Source organism: Portunus trituberculatus, chromosome 27 (assembly GCF_017591435.1).
Source record: "Portunus trituberculatus isolate SZX2019 chromosome 27, ASM1759143v1, whole genome shotgun sequence".
NCBI lineage: Eukaryota > Metazoa > Arthropoda > Malacostraca > Decapoda > Portunidae > Portunus > Portunus trituberculatus.
Window position 1 is genome coordinate 8095001 of NC_059281.1, and position 10562 is coordinate 8105562.

General features: G+C 37.0%; 1 protein-coding gene across 2 annotated transcripts; it reads right to left on the reverse strand.

Annotated features, from left to right (window-relative positions):
* Nucleotides 1-1774: 1774 nt before the first annotated feature.
* LOC123509938 (protein RER1-like) lies at nucleotides 1775-10467 on the reverse strand. Of its 2 annotated transcripts, none has more exons than XM_045264580.1 (6): nucleotides 10316-10467; nucleotides 8549-8630; nucleotides 6240-6444; nucleotides 5529-5662; nucleotides 5114-5197; nucleotides 1775-4457 (listed from the first exon to the last, which is right to left on the reverse strand). In XM_045264580.1, the coding sequence occupies exons 2-6, from the start codon at nucleotides 8627-8629 to the stop codon at nucleotides 4368-4370; spliced, it is 594 nt and encodes a 197-aa protein (XP_045120515.1). In that variant the 5' UTR covers nucleotide 8630; nucleotides 10316-10467; the 3' UTR covers nucleotides 1775-4367. The 2 variants fall into 2 exon arrangements, with proteins under 2 accessions (XP_045120515.1, XP_045120514.1); XM_045264579.1 differs by having other exon boundaries at nucleotides 6240-6477.
* Nucleotides 10468-10562: the final 95 nt, after the last annotated feature.

The window sequence follows — 10562 nt, forward strand, 5'->3', positions numbered from 1 at the left end:
AGCCGTTCCTCCTCTGCCCCCAAGGGGCAGTTCATCAATGTTAGCCTGCATTCCCCTGTTTTTCCTGCCAGTGAGTGAAGCAAAGCCAGATTCAACTACCAAAATAGAAGAATAGCCTATTACTATATGTTGAAATAGGCAATTGTTATATACATCCTGTTGAGAGCCCAGCGCTCACATGACCAAGTCCCCCACCCACACTTGTCCGTTTGTCAACTCATCAACATTTCTTTAAATTTTCAGTATTTCCTGCTATTGCCTGCCTAAAATGCATAAAATGTAGTGATAGGAGAAAGAAATATAGAATGAAAGTGTGTGAGAGAGTAGTAGTAGTAGTAGTAGTAGTAGTAGTAGTAGTAGTAGTAGTAGTAGTAGCAGCAGCAGCAGCAGCAGCAGCAGCAGCAGCAACAGCAGCAGCAGTGTGTGTGTGTGTGTGTGTGTGTATAGAGTAGTAGTAGTAGTAGTAGCAGTAGCAGGAGCAGTGTGTTATTATTATTATTATCATCATCATGAGTGCATGTTAATGAGTGTGTGTGGGGAGGGGGGATGCTCAATGAAGGACTACTCTCTCTCTCTCTCCTTAACATGTCACTAGAACCATAAAAATACCCTTAAAAACCTGTGTCACAATTAAAGAGCCATATTTTAAATGCTATGCTCTCTCACCATGACTGTTTTCCAAGGCTCACAGAGATGACTAGTTGGGTTCTCAATTTCCAATACCACTAAACTAAAACTTTTTCCAGCCAGCAGCCCAGAGTCTGCAGCAGGTTTCAGCGAGAAGCATTGACAGGGTGGAGAGCAACAAGACAGTAACAGAGGCAAGCTGACTTGGCTAGGATTGAAATATTGTTGTATTTGAAAAATAAAGGAAAAGATTAAATGATTGTTGTTGCCTAGCTGGTTCTGTGTGTGTGTGTGTGTGTGTGTGTGTGTGTGTATATATATATATATATATATATATATATATATATATATATATATATATATATATATATATATATATATATATATATATATATATATATATATATATATATATATATATATATATATATATATATATATATATATACAAAGAAAATGAAGATGAATAAAGCAAATCAATCTACTAAATACTCTTTGCAAAGGCATTAACACAAGACTAATTGTTTTGCAAACACAACATCATGTGGTAGTGGTGGTAGAGAGAGAGAGAGAGAGAGAGAGAGAGAGAGAGAGAGAGAGAGAGAGAGAGAGAGAAAGGGGGTGTCTGCCTGTGCTCTCTCTCTCTGATGCTCCTTAATTCTTACCATCACATTCCCATGTTGTGTGTGTGGACCCAAGACAGCAGAAGGTAGTAAGGAGTGTGCCAGTGCCAGCTAAGAGTGTCACATCAGTGTGCTGGGGAGGCGAGGACTATGGTACCCTGTATGTCACCTCTGGCACCATCAAGATGACCAAAGAGAAGCATGATGTTTTGCCCTCAGCTGATGGCACCTTAACTGTCACTGATCCAGTAGGAGACACAAACACCAATTTTACAGTATATGGGTTTGCCTACTAGTTTAAAGAAAGAAAGCCTGCTTGGATGAAATACCTAATAAAAATACAAAATGTATCATCATAACAATGAAATTAAAGACTATTTAGTCTCATTATAGTCATTATTGAGTCATTTATCTCCAATTTGCAGATCTATTTTTTATTAAGAGAAAAAAGTTTTGCAACACACATCACAACATGGCAAAAAATTAAGTTTCAGTGTTTTCTTGATATGTGAACAAAACAACCATTATACTGTTTAATCTATTTGTTGACAAGACTGTACAAAGACATGATCCTGGTAAAAAGGTCTGGTCACTCACTCACTCAACAACTTATTTACAGATGCCATTATAAATCTTGTTCATCCTTACAACACAACATGGTAAAGTACAAGTACATCAACTCAGATACATCATACCAATAAAACTTTTGGTATGGAAAATGGAAGAGTTATTTCAAAACATCTCTAGTAAACCTTCAATCACTTCCCATCTGAAATTCAACTTACATGTTTTCATTATGCAACAAAATAAATAAAATATCATAATTAATAATTCTCTATCAAGGCGATTACCTACAAAATTTCTACCTAAACTGGTTAGGTTGCTGTGAATGAAATAAAAAAGAATTAAGTGACTGAGAAGTAAACAGTCAACTATGGAGGGAAAAAAAAAAAGTCTGTTATAAATGCCCGACCTAATAAATAAATAAGTAAATGAACAGAAATAAAATAATCTTAATAATGAAAATAATAAATAGTAAAACAATAATAATGATAATAACAATAACAATAACAATAATAATAAAAAACAACATTAATATTAAAATACAACAGAACATTACCACTGGTACCTAATCAGTTTAGGAGGAGAAGAAAATTAAATGGAAAACAGAGAACATAAATCCATATCAGTTGTATTATTGTGTCCTGGAAACAAGTGTTGAGAAGGTTAGATGAGAGAAAAATGCCCTCCATGTCCTCCTCATAGCTCCTCTTTCTTGAATACTAACAAACCAGGAAAAAGAGAGAGAGAGAGAGAGAGAGAGAGAGAGAGAGAGAGAGAGAGAGAGAGAGAGAGAGAGAGAGAGAGAGAGAGAGAGAGAGAGAGAGAGAGAGAGAGAGAGAGAGAGAGAGCAGGGAGGAGGAGGAAAGAAATGAGAACAAGAGTAGTCAGGAATGCATGGATAGGGAAACAAATGACTGTGAGACTGAGAAAAATTGTCCAAACTGCCACAAGGAGAATGTACAACCTTGGAACTTCACCTTTGCTCTTGCTGAAAATGCCAATAATCTTTCGGGTCATATATATTCTAACTCTTTTATTTACTTATTTTGACCAGCAGTAAAATCTTTCTCCATTTTTTCTTTGGGGAGCTTAACTTTTAATAAACCAATCCATTATAGGTAACTTTTCATCTTGCGCGCGTGCACACACACACACACACACACACACACACACACACACACACACACACACACACACACACACACACACACACACACACACACACACTTTTTTGCTGTCTTAACTCACAAGTTATCTCATTTTAATCAACTATCACCAAAATCAAAGAATTCTCCTCTAGCACTCTACAGCTTCTTAAATGGTTCTATGTGAACACAAACAATTAATGAAAATATGAAAATCTGTGTGACAACACTTAATATTAACAGTTACCACCTACGTGAAGACCTTGAAGAGTGGAAACAGAGGTCACAGGCACAGGTTATCAAGTCGATGTCAGCTCACACTTCTCAGGGAAACTCAGAATTATGGCTTTTCTTACACAATCTCAGTTATCATTCTCTACTTTAACACAACATCAGCAGCAGTTCAAAGAGACATATTATCTTTCCTCTCTCATTGATATGCCTCTTACAGAGATCTCTATGGAGGTAAAGTACTGCTACTGATGGAAAATTTTACATTTTCCAAAGTGCAGGTCATGGTCAGAACAATCCTATGCACTAATCACAGGTTACCCACCAGCTGCCTGTCTCCCTAATGAACGAATCAAAAGAAAAGATCAGAATGGCAAAAAAGAAAAGAGGTCTTGCACACTTTAGTTTAAAGCAAATGCAGTATCCACAGGATACTCCAAAATTTCAAGCCCAGAGTGAATTCTCATACTATTTCCTTCCTGAAGAATATTTCTACAACCACAATTTAAGACCAACATATAAGCAGGTATTTCATGACAAACCTATATGAGTGAAAGCTCTCTGAGGGCTGATGAGACACACCACTCCCTCTCACTGAGTGTGTGTCCACACCAGGCTTTTCTTGCTCACATGTTTATTGAAGAATATATAGATTCATCTAAAAAAGGGAGGAGAGCACTTCACTCCCCTTCTCTCTCTCAGAAAGAAACAAACACATAATTACACTCTTCACTCAGTGCAATATAAAAAATTATCTCTAGGAGAAAAATATTTATATTCTCTTTAGCTTGTAGCTACTAAGTGAATGTGGAGCCAAATTCTGAGAGAAGCTGAGCCCCAACCTGTTTGTGGAGCAGAGGAGAAAAAGTTCTTGGAGCCATGTGGTCTTGGCAGCTGCTTGATACTGGCACTCAAACACAATAGTTTCACTCTTCTCACTGGCACAGACACTTTCCCGTTGCACTAATAACCACCATGGTTGACGGGTCACAGCTCAGCAATGTTCCAGTCAGCATGTCCAGCAGCGTGTGATCTATGACCTTACTCTAATGAAAAAAAATTACAAAAAGATAATAGTAATAAATAAAAAAAAGAATAACTGCAGGAAGTATAAAACATCTTCGTCAGCAGCTTACATTAACCCTAAGAGTGTCCTGCCAACCCAAGCACAGCAGGGTCAGTGTGCTGGCGGCTTGCTGGAGTTCTCTTGGGTCTGGTAGCGAGGTTTGCCAAGGGAGAAGGGCAGGTACTTATACTTGATCATATGCTGCAAACAAGGAAAGGAAATGCCAATGAGTTACTTTCTGAGGGGAAGACAGTAAGGAAATGTTAACAATTTCAATCCTGAGGTGATTTCTGAGGGGATGCAGGCAAAAATCTAGAAATAAATTTCAATCTTGTTACTTTTTATGGAAATATGCAAGGAAACAAATATTTTTCAGTTGTGACTATTTTAGAAAAATATGCAGAACACTAAAATATTCCAACCTTAACTTACTTTTTATTTACAGCAGGCAAAGAAAAGCTCATCATAAATCCTGAGTTGCCTCTAATGTTGATAAAGGGATCTATCCATCTATCTTAATACCAGGCCAGCAATCCCACTACAGGTGGCTCAAACAAAATATCACACACCCCATACACACATCATTCCCATCCTTAGCTCCTTCAGTCTCCTGGAGGAAAGGCATAGTCTTGGGGTCCACTCTACTACACTCCAGGAGCTTGGGTATAGCACAACTGGCCACATACTTCCATAGCAAAACATGTTATCTATTCTATCACTACTGGATCTCTTCACTAAAACTTTATCTAAGAATTATTTGGGATTTGGAATAATTATCAAAACAGGCACACATTCTTGAATCTTAATGAACCCACATCAGCACTGATTACCAATTTTCATAGGGTGTGAAGGCTCACCTTGATCTGTCTCTTCATGGTGATACAGAAAAGCGTGATGAAGTACATGACAAGGATCGGCCAGAAAACAGGGACATTAAACACCTGAAATGAAATAAAGTGTAAAATATAGACATTCTATTAACGACAAACACAAGTGTTTATATAGAACACTTCTCTACAGCAACATCTTTACATACTCTGTTCTAAATCTTCAGTATCATTCCTTGAAAAATATTCATGTCTTTTTTATAATAGCAATAATTGCATCCAAATCTTTTTTATCTTGGAGGGCATTTGCACAACATACTGAACAGTAACAGCTGTAGTAGTAGTAATAGTAGTAGTAGTAGAAGCAGTAGTAGCTGTAGTACTAGTAATCTTAATAATGGTAGCTATAGTAATAGTAACAACACAGTCTAGCTACAACAAGCACCTGGAAGAATGTGCAGAAGAAGGCCACCAGAGTTGACTTGGTGACGCTGTACCAGAACTTGAATTCTGGAAGGCGCCTCATAAAGGGACGAAACTCCTCATTGACCTTGGTGGGCAGCCCTGGCCCGTCATCAACTGTGGGGGCAAGAAAGTGTGTCAACAGGATGCAAATGGTTTCTTGCATCAATGAACAGTGACCACAAAGAAAGCAAGATCATCTACCTGTGTTTTGGAGAAGTAATACACTCTTATCACTGAAATTAAATGAAGGTGATCTCTTACATAAATAAACAGTGATAGTAAGGAAAATAAGCTCATTTATGTGTGTTTTGGAGAAATAAGACATCTTCAACAGAAATAATAAAAAGATCATCAGAATGCTCTAAATAGTTAAATAAAAGCATAATAAAACACAAAGCAAGGCATGATCAGGTTATGAACAATAGCATGTAATCATTCAAATATCATCTAGCCCAAAAAAATTGGAGAAGTGACTCACCCCTATTTCCTTGTATATAAAAAGAGTAATAGTATATGAATTATGAGATGGAAAACACTTAGAGAAATAAATACATAAATGAAATACTAAATAATGCAAGGCTACAAACATAAAATGAATCAAAAGACTATGTAAAAACCTAATACCTGATAAATAAGAAAAATCAAATTAACTTCAATAATAAAATAATAATAATAACAGTAACAATCTTACCATCGTCATGTGAAAATGCAGGATCAATCTTGGGAGTGAGGAAAGCAAGGAAGAGGTTGAGGTGGTATATACCGAGGGCGTAGCAGACAATGTACCAGCCCTGCCGCAGCATGATGCGCACCATGAAGCCGATGATGAGTGCCAGCGTGAACGCCCAGCGTGAGGCCGTGTGGGGCGTCCATTTGTCTAGGTAGTGTTGGTACAGCTGCACAACAAGGCCCAAAGGGAAAAACAGGCACTGGCATTACATATTTACACTTGTCAATTAGCTATCAGACATTACCAGTTATCTTTTGTCACTTTGTTTAATAAAGTATTTATTTTTCCTTAACTTTAATTCTATCAGATCATGTAACAGTATTATACAGTACTGTCATTTCCATCTTTGTTAGTCATTACAAGCATCATTGTAATTTTGTTTATCATCTTTACTCTTCCTTACTATCACTATTACCCATACATATAATGATCATCACCATCACTATTATTGTCAATCTCATTGCTATCACTGCATATACATTATCAACACAATCTTCCTGAATAAAAGGTTGCTATTACTATAAATCAATCACCGAATTCCCCAAAAGTTCAGAATCTGTGGCTGGTCCCCATTTGCAAACTAGTGATCTACATTAAGTTTTTAAGCATTACGATTCATTCAGATTTCCTTTCACGTGTTTCCAATTAAGTAGCTACAATGGGAACAAGATCCTAAATATGACACTAATCCACTACAGCATCAACTCACCATGTACATATACTTGGGAGAAAAAGACGCCCCCTTCCCATGGTCCTTATAATCATGAGATGCAAACTGGCGGCGCATGATTACTGTTTCTATCTTTACCATCAGGGGAGAAGTTTAATGGATAGGGAGGGACTCAAACTGCATGCAAAATATTCATGTCACTAGTACTTCTAGCACTCAGCACTGTGTCCTACGAAGCACTGATCCTCTCAGTCATTCTGGGATCAATGGTCAATGATTGGGGTCATCTCCACTTATCAGCTGAGAATAACAAAGATTACAGCCAAGATTCTCCCTAAATCTGATCATACTGTCTTCCCTCACTGAAAAACTGCTGTGTTTGTTTCTCTCGTCTTCTTCTATTAAAGTGCAAAAAATTTATCATATTAAAGGGGAAAGTTTTTAAAATAACACTTTATCATTTTAAAACACCAACAACTTTATCCTTCATTGTTATCAGTAGAAATGAAGAAAAAATTATCACAAAAACCTCATTAGAGATGCTATCAGATAATGCAGCAACTCTCTATATGTTAGAAATTTGTTGGGTAAATACATACTAATTTCCATCTTGGTGTACTTCTCCTTGGCTTATCACACCTTGAGGTAGATAGGAAGGCAAGGTCATTCAACTGATCTTTGGCCTAGACTTGCCATAACACTAAAAGGACCTTGTGGTACCACTCACAACAACACTGTTAGGTTTGGAGTATTATTGGCAGTGAGTGTTTCATTTCTGAGAGAGAGAGAGAGAGAGAGAGAGAGAGAGAGAGAGAGAGAGAGAGAGAGAGAGAGAGAGAGAGAGAGAGAGAGAGAGAGAGAGAGAGAGAGAGAGAGAGAGAGAGAGAGAGAGAGAGAGAGAGAGAGAGAGAGAGAGAGAGAGAGAGAGAGAACTATACAATATAATCTATGACTGCCATGTATCATATGATAGTAAAGTTTGGAGAGAGAAAGCCAAAAATTTATTGTCCAGTACTGAAAGAAAGCAGAGCAGAAAAACTCCATTACTCTAAAAGAATGTTATTTAATTTAAAAATAATAGTTTAAAAAAATTAAAATGTTCTAGCAAGCATCATGGAGTGTTATCACCTTTTTTTTTCTTTTTTTTTCTTTTTTTGTCAAGGCAGATAATGATAGGGTGCCAAACGGATGATTCCTTGTATATAGCTGCTCACTATCTGATGGATAACACACTCATAAGTACACACACACACACACACACACACACACACACAGCTGAGTCATTCTTCATACAACATTACCCAACACATCACAGCTTCCTTCCAACTGATATAATTAATTCCTCACATCACTTGCTCCATTGCTTACCAATAAACCAAAATAAATATATTATTTTATAAATGAGTGAAATAGCAATCATACCGAATCAATAAGAACCTTTAAAAAAAGATAAGATAAAACTATGAGTAGAGATGACAGGTGGGCTCAAATATGCAAGCTTCACACTGAGACTGCCATGAGCAGACACGATGGCTCCTCATTTCTTCCCTTATGTTCTTATTTTCTAATTGTTGACAGGTTGGTGTGGATAGTTACTTACTCTGCTGATGCTGGTGCTTATTCTCTGGATGAGGCCAGCCTGTGCTATGGGCTCATTGGCCTCCAGCACATCTTGCATCATCCTAGTCATGTAGGAAAAAAGGAACACTATCAAAATATGTTCATAATTCCCTTCAAGATATCATTCTATGTGCCTTATCTAGAGATTCTACCAAGATTGAAAAGAACACTCTAAAAAGCATATCTGTGATTCCTTCAATCTTCCTTCTTCTGCATTGTGTCTGAAAATCTTGCAATGATTGCTTTTACACACTCAAGTTCTTCATTAATACAATCTAGATTTCATTCAGTTTTTGCTCCTTGTGAAGATTATTATTAGACTCCATAGATTTAAAAACTTTAGCTCTCACTCGTATTAGTAATTAATATTAATAATGTGCAGGAACAATCATATAAATGAGAGAATATCCACAATATAACTTAGCATTTTTCTGGCCTCCAATTAGACATTAAAGCATAGAAAGATCTAAGCACACAGCTCTCTCCTTTGCTAATAGTACTAATGTGACCTAAGAAGCCCATATCTCAGAAATAATTCCTGTGAATGTTAAGCTAAGCGAGAGAAGACAGGAAAATAAAATCCTGCATCCTTATGTCTTCTTCATTCCTAACATATAGTATTGTCTTTGCAAAACAAAAAAATATAGATCTCACTGCAATTTCAACCAACATACCTAACATATAAAGCTATAACTGTTCCCAAATTCATGACTTCACAACTTGGAAAATATAATGCATTACACATACTACCAGTGATGTCTTCAAAATCCAACCGGCATGCCCAAAGAAAGAGAAACCATAACCATTCATTCCATTGTATCTTAGTTTGGAATCCTGTAATAATACTTTGACTTCAGAAAACATTATTATTATTATTACCATTATAGTATTTTAGGGTTTGGCAAATATGATTAAATGTAAAGTTAAATTCAGAGGTAAAAGTAACACATGCAATTATACTTTATTAAAGAGCAAATATCTCCTTAAAAATTACCAGGAATAATCGCATAAGAACATTGGAAAAAAATTGACTCACTTCTCTCTAAACTGATAACTTCAAGTCTCTCAAAAGCACGACTTTGTTGTAGAGGCATCAATTATAAATTCTTCAATTAGGAACCAAATATGTCATCAAGGTTATTTAGGACACACATAATTAAAAGTCAAAAGATGATAGATGCTTCAAGACAAAGATGTATTCAAGATATACACTCATATTTAATCAAGGAGCCCATATGAGCCCCATGCTTCTTTAATTATTAAAACAAAATGATCAGATAGGTTAAAGACCAACACGAAATTATTTCAGTTGCAATCCTTCCTAACATATTGTCCTTTTTCCCTTTAACATCTTACCAACGTTCTCAATAATATATCATGCATTACTTCACCCCATCAAACCGTTACCTAGACTCCTTACACAAAATATATATGACACATGACTAACCACAAACTTGAGCACATCACAACAGATAAACCCAGTGTACTACCCTTAAGGCTTTTCTTATCCTAACATATTATCAACTTTTTCTCCTACAATCCTCCAGCCCCATGAATCTTAATATAAAACCCTTAAACAGGACATATAGGACATACGGGGCATAATATAGGGCAAGTAAACATTATGACACATCCTGACATCACCTCGTCCCACCGTCCCCAGCTGGAGGTGTGGCTCTGAGGGACGAGTTCTCACCGCACCTCACCACTTTACACCACACACACTAGCTTCCCAGGACTCTCTCACCTCGGGGCTGTGCTGGATGGGTCCACAGTTCCAGAAAAATGTGTAATTGCGGTGCCAGGAGCCGCGTCCGTACACACACAGACAAACAGACAGACAGACACACCGGAGGAATACGTGTCGCAGAAGGCGTTGATGTAAACATGGAATTATATAAGTAGCCCCTTAAGACTCCACAACCCAGGATTAGTTTCGTGTATTTTTTTCAGTATTCCATGGCTATATTTGGCGGCCACGAGCATCATAGAGC